The sequence below is a fragment of the Schistocerca gregaria genome, chromosome X (genome assembly GCF_023897955.1).
Source record: "Schistocerca gregaria isolate iqSchGreg1 chromosome X, iqSchGreg1.2, whole genome shotgun sequence".
Taxonomy (NCBI): domain Eukaryota; kingdom Metazoa; phylum Arthropoda; class Insecta; order Orthoptera; family Acrididae; genus Schistocerca; species Schistocerca gregaria.
In genome coordinates this window covers 36,136,391-36,160,600 of record NC_064931.1, presented here as the reverse complement: position 1 = coordinate 36,160,600, position 24,210 = coordinate 36,136,391, and the positions used below count along the sequence as shown (strand labels likewise).

The window sequence follows — 24,210 nt, the reverse complement described above, 5'->3', positions numbered from 1 at the left end:
CATATTGGGTGAAGTGGATTGGGGGTGACGCGTTGCTTCTGTGTATAATTGGGTTGTGGCAGCGGCTCATGGCAGGGGTGCAGGCTGATGGCAGCTCAGTAAAACAATATTAAAGGTCAATCACTTTATTGTAACTTGTGCAGCTACACTCATAAGCCACAGTGTGGTGGCAATGCCCCCTTGGTGTGTGGTGCTGTAGGTATGTACTGCACGGTGTTGGCTGGCACCCAGCTGGTAGACCGTGATATATGTGCACTGGAAATCTAACACCCACCGGCAAGCTAGCAGTGCATGACCCATTTAGGTGTGGTGCAGTTGCATGCAGGTGGCGTCAGTGGTGCAGAAGATGGCTGGGAACACTTGCAGAGGATGCAAGGGAAGGGAGGATGGCTGTATTCCCCCAATCATGACTCACTGTCACCTGGGCAGGAGTCATGCTGCTGCTGGAGTTAGTTGGGAAGTACCCCACCATACAAGAGGTGTCAAGTCTGAGAATGAGGGTTTGGTATTGGAAAATGGTGCAGTAGTGGTGGCTGACAGGGTTTATAATGGTTCCTTGCTGACACAAGATGCTGCAGTGCTTGGCGGGGCCCCATCATCATAGCAGGTGTGCTGGACAGTGAAACTCTCTGTTAAAAATTGATTGTTATTTATACTGGTCAGTAGGTCACTTTCACTTCTGCTAATGCCACACTTTTATGCTTCCAAAGTAACGGTAAAAAAAAAAAAAAAAATAGTGATGGGTCTATACAGGAGTGATGATAACAGCTGCTGCGAGATAGTGTTGCAGTCTTCAAGGTTGTGTAGTAGATATGGAACATAAACGCTATCTGTGATGTAACCTCATCAAGAAAAAATCGCAATAGTCAAGTCTAGCAACCCTGGTGGCTACTCTGATAACTTCAAGTCAGTAGCCGCAACACGACCTATCCAGCAATGTGGCATTGTCTCAGTCAGGTAATCTTGTACACATCTACATCTACATTTATACTCCGCAAGCCACCCAACAGTGTGTGGCGGAGGGCACTTTACATGCCACTGTCATTACCTCCCTTTTCTGTTCCAGTTGCGTATGGTTCGCGGGAAGAACGACTGTCTGAAAGCCTCCGTGCGTGCTCGAATCTCTCTAATTTTACATTCGTGATCTCCTCGAGAGTTATAAGTAGCTTGGTTGTTGAGTGTAACCTCCACCCATAATATTTCACAGGAACTATCCACTTCAACTTCACTACAGGATAAACTACTACTAACAGCGACAAACATGCCACCACCGGTTGCATGCAGTCTATCCATTCTAAACACTGTCTGTGCCTTTGTAAAAATTTCGGCTGAATTTATCTCTGGATTCAGCCAGCTTTCTGTACCTATAATGATTTCAGCTTCGCTGCTTTCTATCAGCGCTTGAAGTTCCGGTACTTTACCAATGCAGCTTCGACAGTTTACAATTACAATACCAATTGCTGCTTGGTCCCCGCATGTCCTGACTTTCCCCCGCACTCTTTGAGGCTGTTGCCCTTTCTGTACTTGCCCAAGGCCATCTAACCTAAAAAAACTGCCCAGTCCATGCCACACAACCCCTGCTACCTGTGTAGCCGCTTGCTGCATGTAGTGGACTCCTGACCTATCCAGCGGAACCCGAAACCCCACCATTCTATGGCACAAGTCGAGGAATATGGAGCCCACACGGTCGCAGAACCGTCTCAGCCTCTTGATTCAGACCCTCCACGCGTCTGTACCAAAGGTCCGCAGTCAGTCCTGTCGACGATGCTGCAGATGGTGAGCTCTGCTTTCATCCCGCTAGCGAGACTGGCAGTCTTCACCAAATCAGATAGCTGCTGGAAGCCAGAGAGGATTTCCTCCGAGCCATAGCGACACACATCATTGGTGCCGACACGAGCGACCACCTGCAGATGGGTGCACCCTGTACCCTTCATGGCATCCGGAAGGACCCGTTCCACATCTGGAATGACTCCCCCCAGTATGCACACGGAGTGCACATTGGTTTTCTTCCCCTCTCTTGCTGCCATAAATTTTGGAAATGTGAAAAGGTGCCTTATTGTTGAAAGTTTAAGTCCCTGCTATGAGTTTTAAGTTGTGCTGTGAGCCACGTTTGTAGCATGTCAAGGTAGGCGATACCATTGACAGTTTTCTCAGCTAAGAAGAAAGGTCCATGAACTGTCTGGTTGGACATGACACACAACAAGATAACATGTTCGATGCTTGCATGTGATTTTGTCTCCCATGTATGTTGTGTAGGTTGACCTTTCCTGGCATATGGGGGGAAAAAGTGGCTACATCATTGAACATTTATTTGTTTGTAAAGTTTTGATTTTCAAGTGGGTCTGCTTGACAGTACAGAACTGCAGATGGTGTAATTTGTTATTGTGGCATGCAAGAGCTGCAATTTGTACAGTTTCACTCTTAATTGCTTTCAAAGGATTATTGACCCCCTTGGATAAGAGATGTTGAATTTTGCATTGGCTTGGTAGGTAAGTTTTGTGGGGTTTCGCAGCATTACGTCCCTCACTTGATCCTCATCCTCTTTCTGTTCTGACATACCTGCTCATATGCCCAAACATTTTCCATTGCAAAACCAACCATCATCCTCACATTTCTTGTACCACTTTCTGTGCTCTTGTAAAATGGTGGTGTATTGTGAAATTTGCTACAGAAAGTTCTTTACACACTCGCTACCAGTTGCCAGTAGGCACATTGCAGCACAAAAATGGTTTTCTGTTCTTAGTTCGCTGCAATTTTCGGTAACTATGTCAGTGGCGCTCTTGTTGGTAATTTTCCAAACTAACTTGCTGCACTACATTAACTTTAGAAGTTTATCTTTCATGTATTGTTTGTCACGTTATATTTAGCCATTTCACTATACCAATTTTTTTAGAATGTTTCATGGACATCATAATTATGCTGTAGTTTTTACACGTGTAATAAATGATTTGCTGTTGTTGTCTTAAGTAACTAAAGCACAGTTGGGAGCTCATATTAATTGATGACAGCTCAGAAATTAATACCTCTTAACTGCACATAATGCTGTCAGGTACATGTAAATAATCATAAAGACCTGGCCAAACAGAATGCATCCTTCCAGCACAACTTGCATTGTCATGAATGAACACAACGTTTTTCTGTGTAAGAACCCATAAGCAGAGCAGCTGGCTGCTGCAATTGCAGCTGCAGCGGTCACCATGTGAAAATGGCTTAGAGCAAAGTCAGTATTTGGTTGGCATTTGCCAGGCAAATGTCATGTTGGCAGCCAATGTACTAACCTCACAAAAGACACACATTTTTCATAGAAACAAATCTGTTGGCCTAGGAACACCTCCACCTTATACTAGCATTGTTAAAAGATTGTGAATTGAAACACGGTTCCAGTATGGTAGAGGCTTTGGAAAGATGTTACCAGAGATGTTCACATTCCATTTTAACCTGTTCATGATTGCCTGTTAGGGGGGGAAGCTGCCACATGTTATCAGCGGAAGGGACAGGTTGCTTTGCTCTCATCTGAGCCAAGCTGTGCCCAACCTAAGCAAGCTAAAGGAATCCTGCTTGCCATCTTACCACTGTGCTACACTATGCAGCAGGTGTTCCTGTATGCTTTCATTGCAGTGTTTTTTATAGGGTTTGGAAGTTGATGAAAAATCATCTTTTTGTCTGAGTATCACAAATGAAGCTAAAGAAATATGTATTCAAATTTGGCTCATTTTAGACCAGATAATGATGTATCTTATTCATCCTTTTTTTTTCAGTGTATTTTGTGATTATTTATTTATTTATTTTCACGTGAACATTTTTCTCTGCAACTTCACCCTTTTTTCTCTATTCAACCCATCATCATGTCACCTCTAATATGTGTCTTCTGTAGGAATTAGAAATGTCTCTGAAAGCCAAGGTCTTCTGCACTTACGCCTAAGTACCTGAAGATTTCTATTATAGTGCAATGCCAACTAAAGTAAGGTTTTGGAAGTTGAGTTTCTGTAACCTTGGTGTGTTTCAGTCAAATGTGGCCCCAAGTTACACCAATTTTAGTTATTTTTTTCCAGGATGTATATTGCGTGTACGCTGAATTCATTCTAAGTAGACAAAAAAAGTTCATTTTTAATTCCCTGAATGCATTTTGGTGAACATGAAGTTTATTTCTCATATTAATTAATCTATAAAAGTACATATCTGAAAGAAGAACATTTGCTTTCGTACTAAGCTTTCTTCGCACTACATACATTCCGTACCATCAGAATGTGGTTTGTAACATCCACTTAGCCATTTTTTTTCCTATTTCAATCAGTTTTTTTCCTAAGTTAGAAAGCCTGTATACTGCTAAATGGCCTTAAGCCCTTAGCTCAGATCTCCACACACTATGTCCTGTTTCAAAATATTTATGGAGTGAGGAAACTGCTGGTCAAATGTACAGACATGTTGTAACATACTTGATATTTCTGAATGAGTGTTTAGTACCTTTTTACACAATTTGCGTTGTGAGATGCCTTCTGATTTATTTGAAGCTGCCTCATAAATACTCGAAAACTTTTCTTTTGCTGTAAGTGGGCTCTTGTTTCATGTCTGGTATACATTTCCTGATTCTTAATTTTTCCTCAGTCTCCTTTAAACTTGGGGTGTTAATTTCACTGTGCCCACTGTTATGATAAATTAGCTGCAGTGAAACTATCTGTGCAAACATATACCTGGTCATTTGTTAGTCATATTGGACTAATAGCGCGACCTGCTGTCAGGTGCAGCAGGCTGAACAGCTCCCGTGTAGCTTGCAGAAACTCAAGTTGGATGCTTTAACCACTGTGCTTCAGTATACACCCACTTGTGTGTGTGTGTGTGTGTGTGTGTGTGTGTGTGTGTGTGTGTGTGTGTGTGTGTGTGTTTTGCGGCGGGATGAGCTGCTTTAATGGTTGTGGTGGAAATAGGGACAGGCAGGGTGGAAAGAGAATGTGTGCACCTCTGGGTGTTACCAGGAGTAACAAGTCTTCTGAGGCCATTCTGTAAACATACTCTCTGGGGCTCATGTTGGCAGAGAGAACTCTGCCTTCCATATGCTGAGTTTTTTCCCCTTTAAAGAAACTTGTCCACTACATGAGCCCTTTGTTGTCAAGTTTTGTAGGACAAAATTTTCAGTATTGAGCATTATACTGAAGGTGTTAACATAGTATGCTGCCACACACAAAAGTATTTGATAACTGGTCAACATAGTGTTAATATAGCAGGGCTTCTAACACTGGGCCTACTGCTAAGGTCCTTCAGTAAGCATATGAAGGTAATAATGCAGTAGTAGAGAATGAGGAATGAAGTTAGTGCTAGGAAACAACATACTGGCAGTTCTTTGTTGTAGCCGATCATTTAAGCTGCCTCACAACCAGTGGACACGCCCATGTGACACAATTTAGGTACAGCTTGTGGTTCATGTAATGTTAAAACAACAGCTGATTCCTCAAACTGGGGGGGCTGTCAAGTACGGGGTCCCACGGGGTTCGGTCTTAGGTCCTTTACTTGATATACATTAATGACTTACCATTCCACATTGATGAAGATGCAAAGTTAGTTCTTTTTGCTGATGATACAAGTATAGTAATAACATCCAAAAACCAAGAAATAAGTGATGTAATTGTAAATGATGTTTTTCACAAAATTATTAAGTGGTTCTCAGCAAACAGACGCTCTTTAAATTTTGATAAAACACAGTATATACAGTTCCATACAGTAAATGGCACAACTCCAGTATTAAATATAGACTTTGAACAGAAGTCTGTAGCTAAGGTAGAATTTTCAAAAATTTATAGGTGTGTCCATTGATGAGAGGTTAAACTTGAAGCAACACATTGATGGTCTGCTGAAATGTCTGAGTTCAGCTATGTATGCTATTAGGGTTATTTCAAATTTTGGTGATAAGAATCTCAGTAAATTAGCTTACTATTCCTACTTTCATTCACTGCTTTCGTATGGCATCATATTCTGGGGTAATTCATCATTGAGTAGAAAAGTATTCATTGCTCAAAAACGTGTAATCAGAATAATTGCTGGAGCCCACCCACGGTCATCCTGCAGACATCTATTTAAGAATCTAGGGATACTCACAGTATATATATATTCACTTATGAAATTTGGTGTTAATAATCCAACCCACTTCAAAATTAATAGCAGTGTGTATAGCTATAACATCCAGAGAAAAGATGATCTTCACTATGCAGGGTTAAACCTGACTTTGGCACAGAAAGGGGTAAATTATGCTGCCACAAAAGTCTTTGGTCACCTACCAAACAGCATCAAAAGCCTGACAGATAGCCAACCAACATTTAAATATAAATTAAAAGAATTTCTAGATGACAACTTCTTCTACTCGTTGGCTGAATTTTTAGATATAAATTAAGGGAGGAGAAAAAAAATCCAACTTAAACATTAGTGCCATGCAATATTTTGTGTAATGTAATATCTTGTACAGACATCTTTTATTAACCTGACACGTTCCACATCATTACGAAGTGTCGTATTCATGACCTATGGAACAAGTATTAATCTAATCTAATCAGAGTTTTTGAAATTATCTACAGTGACACAACTTGCAGAACATGTACTGTGTCGCCATCTGGCAACATTGGAGCATCAAGTAGAGATACAAAAATTCATTATCTCTTTCAATGGGTTAAGAATAGAAGTAGAACGTCATCAAAACATTGACAGTTAAATGTGGAAAGACGTGGATATATATGTGTCCTAATCATATATCAACCCACACAAAGATGCTGCTGCAGGCAGAGACAATCTTTTCAATGCTGTGCTTATGCTTCATAAAGTATTTTGGCATCTCATCAGATGTTTTAAAAAAATGATCTATTATTTCTTATGAAGAACAGCAAATGTCATTTGTCTTGGCCCAGTGTAGGTCTGGGCCATCCTTGCCAAACCTGATAGGTGCTGAACCTTCCTGCTGATAGAAGTTTTTGCCATCTTTTTGTGTGTACCTGACCTGCCTCCGCCCCTTTCATTAAATTGGGGGCATGCAAACAGGCCTTCCACATATGTTCACAGTACATTATTGCCAGCCATGCAGGGTTAATTTTGGTTGATGATATATTGATGAGAACAGAGGTTACTAATTAGCGGCAAGTCGTAATAAATACCATGCAGTATTTAGATTTTAGAATTAGGGAGCTTCTCCTCAACAGGATGATTCTGGAACATTGGTGGTTTGAACGAAAAGAGGTTTGCATGTAGCATTACATCTCCAGGCGGCGTAGTAAAATAGTCATGCAAGTAGCAGGAGATCACTCACATTGCCTGGTTCTGAGGTTGTCTGATGCTGTGTAGCCACAAAGCTGCAGTTAGGTTTTGCTGCAATCTTTAAACATGGCAAGTGTCTTCTGTTTTCTGGTTGAAATGCAATAAATGTGTGATCAGAATAAATAAAAAAAATGTGTTGTAGCTTGTTACTTATAATATAGTCAGTGTTTGTTCTTAACAAATTATTTCTACCAACAGCATTTTTTTTTTTTCCGTATGCATTGGGAAATAATACAGTACACATTATTACATCCATCACAATACTACTACTTATCACCATAACTATTTCTGCTATTAATGAAAACTACACTTACTACCATATCCGATTATGTCTACCACTGTCATTGCCGTACTACTTGATTCCTTCCTACCTTTCATTAGTATAGACTACAACTAATTGAAACAGTTATGAACATTAATACCACCACTTTTTGTCTTCCATATGTCACTATGCATTCCATCGCATCCCAGTCCAGGACACACCCTGCCAGTAACTTGGGCACTGTAGAGGAAATTGTGGTTGCATTGGCTTCTTCTGTTGCCTGTCAGCTTTCTGGTTGCAGGCGACAATGCCCTTATTCTGATGGACAATCATTACTGTAGTGATGAGTGCAGCCACATGCCAACCCATGTTACCTCAGTTCTAGTTCCTAGGGTAGTGAGTGACAGCTCACGGCTATGATTCCACTCTGTTGTTATGATCACCATGCATCTGCTGTCACCTGTTTTTCTGCTATAACTGTTAATCTCAACTGTCTTTGCTGCGTCTGTTGTCAGTCTTCTGTCACAACCTACCATAGTGCAGTAGATTGGGGATAATTGATGAGCTAACACCCTACCCAAGCCTTTCTGGAAATAACATGGTGATATTATCCATGATCTGCCATGTTTTCTCACAATGCAGTATCACCTTGACATAGAGTCATCAGTCCCAATTCAGCTGCTGCTGATCAGTATTGACAACATTGGCATACAGTGGACATCCGCATATAGTATGTTCAGGTGCGCCTTTTTCATCACAGGCACGTTCAGAAGGATGCTCAGGTCATCAGCATATGCTACTACTCCTACAGTTGCTTCTTATCATGCAGCTTGCCTAACACCAAGATGAGTACCAGATTTCAGAAGAGAGGGCTACTTACAGATCCCTGTGGGCAGCCTTTAGAAGTTTCTTTTGTACAAGTTTCTCCCGGACATGACAAAGTTGCTCTCTGTTTTAGCAGTTGTTCTCAAAACAGTTGTATAATGGTGAAATGAAATAAATTCTGACATCAGCCAACACTGTGCTTGAAATGAATTCAGTAGTGACAAGTGAAAATTTGTGCTGGGCAGGGACTCGAACCTCAATTTCTGCTTATCACAAGTGGTTGCCTTAGTGCTTGAGCTGTGCAAGCATGGTTTCTGTCTGACCCAAATTTCCAACTTGTCGCACAATGCTTACGTAACACCCCCTGTCCACCGTACCCATTGCTCACCGCATCACACTGGATTCTCGCAAGAGTTCAGGAGAGAGAGTGCATCAACACTGAAATGAAATGATCTTAATGGCCATCAAGCCATATACATTTATATATGTGTAGTGTCTGTTCTTTTGGACATATCTGAATGAACAGACACCACACACATATATATACAAAAGGTGTATAATGCTTGGGGGCAGTCCAAGCATCTCATGTGGTCAAAAAGAGCTGCCCGCCATAAAGGATTGCAAGTCCACCCTTACAGTTAAAACATACAGGGTGTTTCAAAAATGACCGGTATATTTGAAATGGCAATACAAACTAAACGAGCAGCGATAGAAATACACCGTTTGTTGCAATATACTTGGGACAACAGTACATTTTCAGGCAGACAAACTTTCGAAATTACAGTAGTTACAATTGTCAACAACAGATGGCGCTGCAGTCTGGGAAACTCTATAGTACGATATTTTCCACATATCCACCATGCGTAGCAATAATATGGCGCAGTCTCTGAATGAAATTACCCGAAACCTTTGACAACGTGTCTGGTGGAATGGCTTCACATGCAGATGAGATGTACTGCTTCAGCTGTTCAATTGTTTCTGGATTCTGGCGGTACACCTAGTCTTTCAAGTGTCCCCACAGAAAGAAGTCACAGAGGTTCATGTCTGGCGAATAGGGAGGCCAATCCACGCCGCCTCCTGTATGTTTCGGGTAGCCCAAAGCAATCACACGATCATCGAAATATTCATTCAGGAAATTAAAGACGTCGGCCGTGCGATGTGGCCAGGCACCATCTTGCATAAACCACGAGGTGTTCGCAGTGTCGTCTAAGGCAGTTGTACCGCCACAAATTTTTCGGATCTGAAAAATGGGCCAATGATTCCTTTGGAAGAAATGGCGGCCCAGACAAGTACTTTTTGAGGATGAAGGGACGATGGGACTGCAACATGGGGCTTTTCGGTTCCCTATATGCACCAGTTCTGTTTATTGACGAAGCCGTCCAGGTAAAAATAAGCTTCGTCAGTAAACAAAATGCTGCTCACATGCATATCGCCGTCATCAATCCTGTGCACTATATCGTTAGCGAATGTCTCTCGTGCAGCAATGGTAGCGGCGCTGAGTGGTTGCCGCGTTTGAATTTTGTATGGATAGAGGTGTAAACTCTGGCACATGAGACGATACGTGGACGTTGGCATCATTTGGACCGCAGCTGCAACACGGCGAACGGAAACCCAAGGCCGCTGTTGGATCACCTGCTGCACTAGCTGCGCGTTGCCCTCTGTGGTTGTCATATGCGGTAGCCCTACCTTTCCAGCACGTTCATCCGTCACGTTCCCAGTCCGTTAAAATTTTTCAAACAGATCCTTTATTGTATCGCTTTTCGGTCCTTTGGTTACATTAAACCTCCGTTGAAAACTTTGTCTTGTTACAACAACACTGTGTTCTAGGCGGTGGAATTCCAACACCAGAAAAATCCTCTGTTCTAAGGAATAAACCATGTTGTCCACAGCACACTTGCACGTTGTGAACAGCACACGCTTACAGCAGAAAGGCAATGTACAGAATGGCGCACCCACAGACTGCGTTGTCTTCTATATCTTTCACATCACTTGCAGCGCCATCTGTTGTTGAAAATTGTAACTACTGTAATTTCGAAAGTTTGTCCGCCTGAAAATGTACTGTTGTCCCGAGCATATTGCAACAAACGGTGTATTTCTATCGCTGCTCGTTTAGTTTTTATTGCCGTTTCAAACACCCTGTATTTATGCAAGTCTTTATCACCTCATTTATTGTGTCTTCTGTTGACTTCCCACTTCTGAATCCATATTGTTGGGAGTTCATTTCATAAAATAGTCTTTTTCTCTTGTAATATACCACATAACAGCTTATCCAAAAATTTCACTAAGGTATCGAGAAGGAAAACTGGTCTTAGGACTTTGGAGCAGCATTTAAACAATAAAATTCGATGACAGAAATTATAGGACGTGCAACATGTGTTGTGCAGTCTTACCTCATTATCACAACAATAACTCTCATTCTATCACAAAAGATTCAGTTTTCTGTTATATGCTGATGATACTAGCGGATTGCAGTAACGCTGGTTTAGATATGGTTGGCTTTTTTGGCGCTACTGTTGTAATAAGGTACTCGTCTATCATGCCATTCGCTTTCTTATCCTTTCCAATCTAGATTTCAAAAGTTCTAAATTGCAATCATTCTAAATTTATGCTCTTCACCAAAGGCTGATTTTGTTCATGGCCATCATAAGCTCTGTTAAAATTAGACTAAAGTTTCTGTTAGAAATGACATCAAGCATAAGTACATCATTAAAAAAAACATTTGGGCAAACATACCATTTTGAAACAAGCCATCTGTTAAAAAGTTCCTCTTCACAATTAAAGCATAAGACACAAGACACAGGTGATTACAAACAAACACTGAAGTCATATTCATGATACCCTCTATTGTCTGTTTTGTTGGTTCTTGGTAGAATATTTGATAGATTATGAATGAAACACACACAACATTTGTGTAGTATTGTACAATACTTAGTATTTGTTTCATAAATCAGTTTTTGGCTGTTATGCCATCATCAGGTACAAAGATAAGTATGTGTTGCAGTGAAATTTTGTTGGATTAAAGATTTTAAACTAGTACATATACAGAGTATTTCCATTTTCAGGGATGAAAAATGTTAATGTTAGAATTTATAGGAAACCTACCACATCGGAAATGGTAACACTGGCCTATTGTCAACACCCAGTGACCCATAAACATGCTGCCATTCATTCAATGGTACATTGCCTAAACTCATCCTCATGAGTGAAGGCAACTTCCAAATGCAATTAAATGCATTCAGATAAACAGCATCAAATAATGGCTATCCTCTTACCTTTGGTCTCAATAATGCACAAAAAGTGCAAACAACAGGCGTACCCTCTTCTTTACCCTTTTCTTGACCCACCACCTTAAGAACACAACAAATGGTGCACAATTACATACTTAGGAAAAGTCTCACTGGATGGAGCCATTAAGCTTAAATACAGGAATGTAAAAAAATCATTTTATGTGCACAACACTTTTTACCCAATGGTAAAGACAACACTCCAGCTTTGGAAAAGAGTAGAATGTATAAAATTACAAGTAATTGTGACAAATTCTGGCAGGGCAACATGTACCCAGTTGACGCAACACCACAGAAGCTGGAAACTTTTACAGGCCACCTGTGTAAAGAAGACCATAGTTACAACATGAAGTATTGCATCACATCCTTGACGGAAGGAAGATCAGCTGTCTTAAAATAATGGAAATTAATAAACACATGTCCATCAACCTAAGCTTAGTGCTGAATGACAAGACACAGTTTCCTTACTCACCACTTCTAAGGGCAGAAACTATGCATAACCCCATCCAGGCCGTGTCGTACATTACCCCCCTTACTCATATGCCCCATTTTTCTTTATTTAAGTTACTATAATTTCTTTCATTGTGTTAAAAAAATTTACTTTGTATAATGATAACTGCTTCACTCATGTGCTTAATATCACTATTATATCTTATCTGTTCTCTTAGGACCTATTAAAGACAAGACTATTTTGTTCAGCCACATCTTTGTATTATGCTACCAGAGTTATTTGTTGAATTATTTTCTTGTACGTATAACTGATGTAATTTGTCCGTAGTTTGTTAGTTTATGCGTCACATATTTTTTCTTAGTTAAACAATCTTACATCGCATTTACACTTAAATAATCCCTTTTGTTTTATTCCTAATTCCAACATTAACATTTTGCATCGCTGGATATGGAGTTGCTTTGTAGATGCACTAGTTTAAAATCTTTGATTCAACAAAATTTCAATGCACCTGTGCACGTGATGATGGCATACCAGCCAAAAACCAGGTCATGTAACAAATAACAAATATTGTAAAATATTACATAAATGTGGTGTGTGTTTTTCATAATGCTCTGTGAGTGTGGAGCAACACAGATGACCTTCCCCCTGCTCCAGTGTACCCAATGTCCAGCAACATGCACAACAGACGATCTGCTAATGCAATGCCAAAAACAATAGAGGTTGCTAACTTCTGGGTGGCAGAAGTGTAAATAATTGTCTTGTAAATATATATACACACGTCATGTAAATATTGTACATTATTTTATACACCGTAAATGTTTCTGAGACTAATAAAATAAAATAAAAAATGTACATTCACCACAGCCAGAGGGCAGCACTTCCATATGTTGAATGCCATATGAAACTTCTGTGTGTTACATGCAAAAAATATTATGCATAATTTTGTCACATGTTAAGTCTTCATTGGTTTTGTACAACTTATCTAACAGCAGAGACAGAAAATCGATAACGTATGCCTCAGTCACAATGTTAAAATCAACATTCAACAGTGAATGTTTAAAACTTATGTCAAAATACATACTATTTAAAAGTCTACACCAGAAATGTAGATAAAATTAGCATGAAAATGAAAGTGCATTAAGTTCTGCTAAATTATCAGATTCATTGTTTTACCCAAAGCAAACCAAAGCAGAGTACCATCTGTAACTCTAGAACAGCTGTGGCAATATAATTTTATCTACATTTGTTTACAATAAATCTGTTAAATACAAGCTACACATTAACTTATTTACTGTTGCAATAACAGTCAGTATTTAAATCCATTTTCCAGGTAAAGTACTGGACAAGTTTTTAACATTACTTGCAAAAAATCTTGTATTCAGTTTAAGATAGAGCAGGATGTTATGGCTTCCTTTACAGTGTCAAATTTGTGCAGTACATTTATTAGAAATATTGATAATGAAGTTGCTTTCTTTATCCTAATGTAGTGTGAGCTGTAATTAATATGATTTGCCTTTCAGGAACACCATCCACCACAAGTCATCGGACATTAAGGGCATTACTTCCTTTGGACCCCAATACTAAAAGTTACATCCCGTCATATAAAGGTAAGAGCACAAAAATACAGCTGTACAACATTTTTGAGTTTTTATAGCTTTTATTAGATATTTGGTTTTAGTCAGAGTCAAACATTGGTACATGCTTGATTTGTTCATGTAGCAGTCCTCTTATTACTGAAAACGTGACCAAAGTTTATTTTTTATGCAACCATTCATTTTACATTTCATACTAAAAGGCCTTATTCCATTTAACTGTCATTGCAGTTATCACCACATGGTGAAATAATGTGAGTTTGCATGCATAACAAATGCCTGCAATTAGAATTAAAGAAATTTAATATTACTACTTGGGGGAGTCATCCCATGTGTGGAACTGGTCGTTCCAGATGCCATGATGAGCACATAGTGCAGTTATCTGCAGGTTGTGGCTTACGTGGGTACCAACAATGTGTGTCACTTCAGGTCAGAAGGGATTCACTCTGATTTCTGGAAGCTATCTCAAGTGATAAAGATAGCCAGTCTTATTTCTTATTTTAAGGCAGACTTCAGCATCTGCTGTATCATCGACAGAATCGATGGACCTTTAGTACAGAACTAAGTGCAGGATCTGAAGCAAAGGCCAGACATTTTACAACAATGTAAGCTACTGATCACTTGACTTGGGTCATAGGATGAAGAGGTTTCAAGTCCTCCTTAATACACCGCTGGAAAAAAATAGTACATCCTTTTAGACCTTTCCAATTCACTCAAGATTTATTGTTGTGGCAGTGCATGTGCAGTGTATGAAATGATTACATTTACAGATTAGTAGCACGAGCTGGTTTTGTGGTACCAGGTATCAACCCATACTGAAACACCCATGTAATATGGGTGTAGCCTTCACGGACGACAATGCGGGTGCTGATTCTGGCAACTAGTCAGTTTTACAGATGGCAAACACTGTGCTGGGATACATTATGCCGACCCTGCTCAGCCTGCTCACATAGTTCTGTGAGTACCGATGACCGTAGCAGTCTGGTCCCTTTAACCCCCACCATAGTTTTGTGAGAGTTATTGGTTGATGAAGAGTCACTTCTCGTCCCATCATATCCCATACATGCTCAATTGGAGACACGTGGTAGCTAGGGATGTTGGTGTGAATCTTGCAGATAATGTAGAGTTTCGTGGGCAGCATGTGGACGAGCATTATCCTGTTAGAACAACACACCACCTTCCTGTTGCAAAAATGGCAAAAGAGTGAGTCTAATAACATTTTCCACTGGTTAGCATCCCTTCCAGAAAAACCTAAGTTGAACGAGAGTTGTAGCTTATGGCAACCCAGACCATAAGGCCTGGGGTGGGGTCAGTGTGTCTTGGGCGAATGCATGCTATGAGGCAGCACTCACCAGGTCTACATTGTACATGCAAATGGCATGCAAGCAGAATTTGATTTCATCCCTGAAGACTATGGCATGCTGTCCCATCTTCCACGTGATACTCTAATGGCACCAGTTGAGCCATGCATGCCTATGTTGTGGTGTGAGTGGAATATGGGCTAGAGGTGTGCGTGCCCATAGTTCCACTGTCAATAACCAGTTCGCAAAAGATCGTGTTGGCGCATCTGCGCTCACAAGCCGTCTTATTTGTGCTGTGGTAGCTGTACAGTACGATGATCCTGGCAGGCATCTGTGCTGTGTGGACATCCAGAAGCTTGTCTACAGGTGTGTGAATGATCACATGATCACCGATACCAGCATCATGGCACAACTGATGCAGCATGTCCAACTTGTCTGGCTGTTCTCTGAAAGGACCATCCCACCACTTGGAAGGCCACAATTTGACCCCTTTCAAAGTCATTTATAGGCTGTACGAAGCAAGAGTGCATCACCATGGTATGGTTGCCTGCTTGCTTTACATGTTTGCACCACATTGAGCCTCCTGGCTGTGAGTATTCCCTGTTAAAGGGTAGCTACAGGTGGTGCTGTGGTAGCTGTGCCGTATGCTACGCAGGTGATGTTGGAACCATTATCAATACATCTTCTATCCCCCAGGTGGCATATCCTGTCATCAGATCAAAATTGACAACTTCCTTCCAAGTGTACTAACCACCCCCAAGCAGTGTATGTGAGGTGTCCACTACACACAAGAGGTGGTTTTATGAGCAGCAGGATACGACTTTTTTTTTTTTTTAGGTTAGAGGGTCTCAGAAAAGGAAAAATTGAAATTGTTGAAATTGTTGTTGTAAATTGCTCTAGATGTGTTAGGAAAGAATGAGAGCTCCAATTGCTCATACAAAGCACTGAAGCAGAAATTGTTACAGATACTAAAAGTTGGCAAAAGCCAGAGATAAGTTCAGCCTAAGTTGTACCAAGAATCTATTGGTCTTCAGAAATGATGGATTAAATTCAGTTATGATCACATGTTTGTTGCTGTTAGAGGTAGTTTATCACATAATGAAATAGATGGTTACTGTGAGTTAGTAAGGGTGGAGGCTATGCTTGACAACTAGAATAAATTAATTATAGATTTCTTTTGTCAGCACCCACTCCCACTCCAAACGCAGATGATACAATCGCTGAAAGGTTAAAGGAAAATTTGAATCACATATCCGATACAGTTATAAATGGTGATGACTTCCGTTTACTCTCAATATGTTGGCAAAAGTACTTGTATAAAGTTGATGGTAGTCATAAAACATTGTCATAAATTGTAAAGATGTTTTCTTTAAAAATAATTTTAATTAATCAGTTAGTTTAGGAGCACACACGAAGTGTAAATGGTTGCCATAATGTGCTATACCTCTCAGTGATAAGCATTCCTGAGGAAGTAGAGATCATCATGATGGATATGGTAGTTAGTGACCACAAGCTCATTGTAGCGTGACTGAGTGCTGTAACATCCAAAACCATCAAAAACATATTATTTAAAAAGCAGGTAAAAATTGTCTTGTTCTCTACCCAATGGTGGAAGTCTTTGGTGTTGGCCTGGTTAGGTCTCTTAGGGGCCTACTTTTTCCAGTATTACCTTTATCCATTTACTTTGCATAACATTTGGGCTGAAGTAATTTTGGTCTTCTTTAGGGTTTTGACCTACATATATTTTCAAAAACTTTTTCTGTAGTATGATTCCACTGGGAAGAATACAGTGTTGAAGATCCTCTGCACATAGTACTGTGTAGACTAGCGTACATGCTTAAAAGCCAATACAGTAGCCAATCCAATGTGGTAGGGTTGTTATGTACCCCTTAGGTAGAGCCCCCTGAAAACACAGGGATCACACTTTGACGACTTAGCTGTTGGTTCCCCATGTATACCATGCAGTAGATGCCTGTCTTTGGCATTGTGTACTCCCAGCAGTGGCTGTCACAGCAGATGACCCATACTATCGCTGAGTGGTCCCTTCCTGAGGAGAGCCTATGGTCGGAGTAATTGGCATCGGGGCAGAAGTGGCACTCATGAAATTTATCAAACAAAATCTACACAATAGCTATACCGATGTGGCTGTCTAAACAGATAGGTGTCAATATTTCAGTGCAGACAGTTAAAATCTGACTGCATTCCCTATCCTGGTCACCCCATGGGGAGAGAGACAAGCCAGAAGTCTGGGAACTAAACATTTTATTCGATGCCTGATGTGTACTGGCGCATATGGCTGTACTTGAACAGAGATTTGCCATTATTTTTCATAAACACACAGGAGAAAAATATGGAGAAATAGACACACTGGGGAAAAAGAGAGAGAGAGAGAGAGAGAGCCTCCTACTGCACAATGTCAAGCACTTCTCACACATGGAAGACTGCTGACATACAAGTGACCTTTACTCCTTCTACAACTTTGATGAACGTGGCACAAGAAGTTATCTTTCATGCAGACCTTACCCTCCACACAGATGATGAGCAGTGAGCAAATTTAGCATGAAAAGGCGTATATTTTGTCTGACAGTACAAAAAGGACCAAAAGATGAGCGAATACATACAGATGCTTCCATCTTAGCTTTTGAAGGAAACATCCTGTTATGGTGTGTAGGTGTGATCCGAAACCTTACATCTCATCACTTATGAGATGTTTTCGCTGCTTACATTTTGAACACATCATTGCACTGCCACAGCAGACCCAAAATACAGAAACTGTGGAAGATGCCTTCATGAAGGTCGTCCTTGCAAACAACTGCCTTTCTGTGCAACATGTTTGGAACACCATCCACCAGAATATGAACGCGTGCACCCAGTTGACTTCATGACAAATTTGTGTCGAAGTTATGGCTATCATCCCATGTACCTCAACTTTTGCAAAACCAAATCTACCATCCATTACAAACAAAGAACGTACAACCAAAACAAAAAAAAATATATGCAAGAGAGATTCCCATCTTTCTTGATTTCCAATCTTACATAGTCAGCAGGAGCCTTCCAGCGGATGGAGACAATTTGCATCCCTCCAACAGCACAAGAGGGGAAGACCCCAGTCCACAGTTTCTTCCTTCCAAAATACGACTAATGTAAAGTTTGATACTAGTCAGTATATAAAAGAGACTAAGGGGTTAAGCCAACGAAATGTTCATCATCTTATATCAACCTACAACCTGAAAAATTACAGGAAGGGAAACAGTGGAAACAGAAAAAGAAGGAAAAATACAGAAAACGAACAAAGCAAAGAACTAATTCATTGGTTCTGATGGGGTTTGGACACTCCTTGACCACAAAATACTGTCTGAACACCATGCCAAAAGCTCAAAGAAGGCATTGGGCTACTGTTCTCTCTCTCTCTCTCTCTCTCTCTCTCTCTCTCTCTCTCTCTCTCTCTCTCTGTGTGTGTGTGTGTGTGTGTGTGTGTGTGTGTGAGAGAGAGAGAGAGAGAGAGAGAGAGAGGAAGGGATTGGGGGGGGGGGGGGGTTGTCATAATTAATGGCGTGGTAGTATGGACCAAAATAAGAAAAATATTTGCAGCAAACACGTGCTCTAAAACACATACCGTGAAAGTTAGGAGCACTTGATCATTAAAAGAGTTGTTTCAAAGTAGCAAAGATGAACAAGTGCTCATAGCTCTTAATGAATGCATTTTAGAGCACGTGTTTACCAGGTGTTTTTTTCTTGTTTTGGTCCATGCTACCAGTTCCCAAAATATGTAAAGCAAAGAACTTGCAGTAGAAGAGATTCGTTTCACAGTATCGAAGGTGAAAAATTGCTCGTTTCCAACCCTATGTTTATTGAGGCTTTTTTGCTTCTAGTATCGTGTACTTTCAACTGTATGCATTTACGCCATTAAGTGTGTGTGTGTGTGTGTGTGTGTGTGTGTGTGTGTGTGTGTGTGTGTGTGTGTGTGTGTGGGTGTGTGTGGGTGTGTGTGTGTGTGTGTGGGTGTGTGTGTGTGGGTGGGTGGGTGGGTGGGTGGGTGGGTGGGTGGGTGGGTGGGTGGGTGGGTGGGTGGGTGGGTGGGTGGGTGGGTGGGTGGGTGGGTGGGTGGGTGGGTGGGTGGGTGGGTGGGTGGGTGGGTGGGTGGGTGGGTGGGTGGGTGGGTGGGTGGGTGGGTGGGTGGGTGGGTGGGTGGGTGGGTGGGTGGGTGGGTGGGTGGGTGGGTGGGTGGGTGGGTGGGTGGGTGGGTGGGTGGGTGGGTGGGTGGGTGGGTGGGTGGGTGGGTGGGTGGGTGGGTGGGTGGGTGGGTGGGTGGGTGGGTGGGTGGGTGGGTGGGTGGGTGGGTGGGTGGGTGGGTGGGTGGGTGGGTGGGTGGGTGGGTGGGTGGGTGGGTGGGTGGGTGGGTGGGTGGGTGGGTGGGTGGGTGGGTGGGTGGGTGGGTGGGTGGGTGGGTGGGTGGGTGGGTGGGTGGGTGGGTGGGTGGGTGGGTGGGTGGGTGGGTGGGTGGGTGGGTGGGTGGGTGGGTGGGTGGGTGCGCGCGCGCGCGCTGCGCGCGTGTGTGTGTGCGCACTAGTAAAGTCAAACATGTTCAGTGAACAGATACCTACACTAGACTCAAGCATAGCTGGTAGAGTACAGTTCAGTGTAATGATGACAATCTGCAACATCTACATTCCTCATGACACAGACATTACCTACAGAGAAGTGAGTAACCTAATTAACAGTTACCCCAGCCTTTCATTTTGCTGGGAGATTTTAATGCCGATAATCACATATGGATCAGCAGTCTAACTCCCTTGACAGTCTGGGAACTAAATAATGCTTTAAAACTATGTAGGGATACATCGCCAGGGCTAATTAACATTCATAGTAAAATGTTTCAACATCTTGGTGATAATAGTAAAAACTCTGTTCCAAACTCTTCTAACAGGATTTGGCGAGATAGCAAATTTCTATAGAGATTGGGAGTGGGAGTGAGTGTGTCACTAATTGAAATAAATTGTTAGAAAGGATGGTTAATGTGCAATTTAGAGGGTGTTTAGAATCTAAGAGATGTCCTTTCCCAATTCCATTGCAAATTCTGAAGGTGTTGAACCACCACTAATCATCTCAAATGATTGGAGTGTGGGATTAGTGTGCCCTATACTGACATCTGATCACAGGTTGTTTGATTTACCCAAGGTGTGGAGTTGTCACACTTTATCAACCACAAAATTTTCATCACTTAGACAATTTAGAGTCAGGATGGGCACAACCCTTGGTAACAAATATGTTCAGGAAAAGGGAGTTCCACAGGGATCAGTTTTAAGTGCCACACATTTTGCAATTGCAATAAATAGTGTAGTGACGTGGTGGGATGTACACCAGCATTGTATGTTGATAATCTTTATTTATAGTTCTTTATTTCAAATTTCAACTACAGACAGCTGTATGGAAGACACGAAAATGGGAGCAAAGCCATGGGTACTATTTCTCACCAGTTAAGTCAAGCATTAGGCATTTCAGTAGAATATGGCTTTCCCATCCCTGACCATCACTATACCTCAAAACCTAGCTGATCTAAGTAGTAAACAAGTAAAATTTTCTAGGACTTCTTTTTGATCATAAACTTACATGGTTACCACACGTACAAGTCAAGACTTCCGGCATTAAGAAACTCAGTACTCTGTTTCCTTGGTAACATTTTCTAGGATACAAATCCAACTGTTCTGCTAATATTTTATAAAGATTTTTGAACAAGCCCAGTCAATAGCCTTCTTGTAGAGGTGGCTATACCAACATTGAAAATATGATGCCAACAAAATTAGTTCACTACACAGTCATGATTAATGAAATGTGAAACTACCTCTGTCATCTCATTTTATTCCACAATCCAGCAGTTTGCTTACTCATGAACCGCCTGGGTACAGGACGATCAGCAGCAGTACGACTGGAAGACCTCTGACAAGAACTTCAATTTCCTCCTGTTACCTACATGCAATACTGTCGCTCTTGGACACCTCCATCGTATATTCCCCAACCAGCTGTAAGAATGGACCTATAGTGTGACACCAAAGAAAATATAACTGCCAATTTTCGTATCTGTGTATTTTATTCAGCAATCCTGATGGCTCCAAAGATAATGACTGATTCAGCTATGCATAAGTACACAACCTGAATAGAGAACAATGTTCTTTAACAAAAGAATGCAATATTTATACTGCAAAGCTAATAACCATCTGTAGAACACTACAAAACATAATGGCTTTCCCTCAACAGAATTTCACTACGTGCAGTGAGTCCTTGAGTACTTTCCCAATAATAGACAAGTGCTGTACAAAACGTCCAATGGATCTCTACCATCTGTAATCAACTGCATTCCCTCCACAGCACAGGTATATCTACAGTTTTTCTCTAGACACTGAGTCACGTTCCCATTCCAGGTAATGAGCTGGCTGACAAACTTGCATAATAAGCAGTGGGTATGGAAACACTGGAATTGGATATTCCAACTGCTGATTCAAGATCACACGTTTGATGCCATGTCCTGAAGAAATGGGAAGACAAATGCCAAGAAACCACAGAGTGCAATAAATTATGGACCATCAAATACACCTCCAAGGTCTGGTATTCTCTACAGAGCTCAAGAATGGAATATGTTGCCTTATGCCATCTCAGAATTGGACATACCAAAATAACTCATGAATTTCTACTATGACAAGAACAACCCCCATGGTGTAGTTTTGGAGAAACATTAGTGGTTTGCAACATCTCTGAAGATTGTACAACTACATATGACCTGTGTCATAAAGTGAACATTAAACACCACTAATCAGAGATCCTAGTGGACAATAAAACAGTTATAAGTCATGTGCCACACTTCCTACAAAGGAGTGTATATTACAACAAGATTTAAAGCCAACATAGTTTATATGCCGGCTTAGGGATCGGAGGTGGGAGAGCGCGCCCCTCACTGCCGATTTAGCCCTGAAGTGCCACCCAATCCATTCTTCACAACTGAACCTTCCATGGACAACAGAAATCTCTTGTTTCGATCTCTGAACCTAAGATACTAACTACATATATTAGGTTCCAGTTTTGACTTTTACACTGTGATCTTAGTTTTATATTTTGACAGTTGAATTTTTGTAGGCTAGTTACCATTCACGTACCTAGTGCAAAACATATGTTAGTTTTATTAACTAAAGAGAGGAAAAAAAACCTTTGGATGACGAGAGGATCAGTGGACTAATAACCACATGGTTGGATACCGTTAATGTATCATCATCATCGTCATCGTTGTTATCGTAAAAATTTACCTGATGCCTTCATGGGAGATATTCTTCATTCTTTTCACATTACATTCTTCATACTATGTAAACATACTCCTCCAAATGTGGCTTCAGTTCAAAGAAATAGCGTTGACAGCAGTAGAGCTTTATATCAAGTAAATTAATAAGAAACAGAACAGATTCCACATGGAACACAAAACAGCTGTGAGCAAAGTTGCAGAAGCCTTGAAAAAAAAAAAAAAACCATGCCAGATTTAAAAGAATGCAAAATCTCCAAGGCTGGCAATTATTTACAGACGTTCAACACTTAGTGTGGCCATCAGTGTGAGATTTACATGATGAAACTCTGTCTTGGAATTTGGCAGCAAATCAAAAGACATTCTGGTCGTATGTAATGCATACCAGCAGCAAGGCACAATCAGTACCTTCACTGCATGATAGCAATGGTAATGTAACCGATGACAGTACCACTAATACAAACATGGTTTTCTGAAATTTGTTCACCAAAGAAGATGCAGTAAATACCCCAAAATTTGAGTCAAGAACAATTTTCAACATGAATAATTTGTAAGTACATACCTTTGGTGTAGTGAATCAGTGTATGTTACTTAATAAAGGTGATCCTTGCAGTCCAGACTCTGTACCAGTTAGGTTACTTTTGGAGTATACTAATGAAATAGCTCATACTTTAGCAGTCGTATCCAGCCAGTTGCTCAGTGAAAGATCCATACTTAAAGATTGGAAAGTTGCATAGGGAACACCAATACACAAAAAAAGGGATAAGAAGTAATCTGCTGAATTATAGACCCATATCATTGATGTTGATTTGCAATGGGACTTTGGAACATATACTGTGTTCGAACATTGTAATATACCATGAAGAAAATAAGCAATTGACACATGACCATCATGGTTTCAGAAAATATTGCTCTAGTGAAACACAACTAGTTCTTTATTCACACAAAGTAACATGTGCTATCAACAAGTGATCTCTAATTGATTCCCTGTTTGTAGATTTCCAGAAGGCTTTTTACATGGTTTCTCGCTACAAACTTCTAATCAAATTGCATGCCTGCAGTGTATTGTATCAGTTGTGCAACTGGATCACAAGAAGTCTTATAGGCCCTCTGCTGTTCCTAATCTACATAAAAGATTTAGGAAACAATCTGAGGAGCGCCTTTAGATTGTTAGCAGATGATACTGTCATTTACCATCCAGTAAAATATGATGCGAGATGTGGCAATCGATCCAAAACAATAAAAAATGAGAGATCTATCATATGAGAACTAAAAAATTCCTTTAAATTTTGTTTACACAACAAATTACACAAATTTATAGGTTTTTGATTAATGTATGTATTTAGAGATTACAGTTATGAACATTTTAAAGTAAAACCAGAAGATATTGTGGGAAGGTAAACCAAAGATTGTGTTTTATTAGTAGGACTCTTAGAAGGTGCAACAAATCTACTAAGAGGAATCGGAGCTTGCACCAAAAGATTTAGGTGATTAGTTTCCCTACATACTATTTGAGAGTGCAATGGTTGAGAACAAGTCTGAAAGACATTGTATGAACCCTCTGTCAAACACTTTTATCTCTGGTGAATAACTTTGAACTGTTCTGCTAGTGGGGGCATATATTCTATGTACGGTTAAAAATCCTCTTTTGGAGTATTTCTGTATGGTATGGGATCCTTACCAGGTAGGATTCACAGAGAACGTAGAAAAAGTTCTAAAGAAGACAGTTTGTTCTGTGTTATCACAAAAGATGGCAGAGAATGTCACAGAAATGATTAGAGAGTTGGGATGCCAATCATTAAAACAGACATTTTTCATTACAGTGAGTTCTTTTCATGAAATTTCAATCACCAGTTTTTTTTTCCAAAAGCAGTAATATTTTTTTGACCTCTGTGTACATAGAGAGGAATGCCCATC

The 24,210-nt window shown here is 40.7% G+C and overlaps 1 protein-coding gene across 1 annotated transcript in view; it reads left to right on the top strand.

The window, feature by feature from the left end:
* The window catches only part of LOC126298656 (zinc finger FYVE domain-containing protein 9), a 390,138-nt gene that overhangs the window by 204,876 nt on the left and 161,052 nt on the right, over positions 1 to 24,210 (top strand). The window contains exon 8 of the mRNA XM_049990071.1: positions 13,636 to 13,722. Coding sequence (XP_049846028.1) covers positions 13,636 to 13,722 — 87 coding nt within the window. The remainder of the gene's footprint in view (positions 1 to 13,635; positions 13,723 to 24,210) is intronic.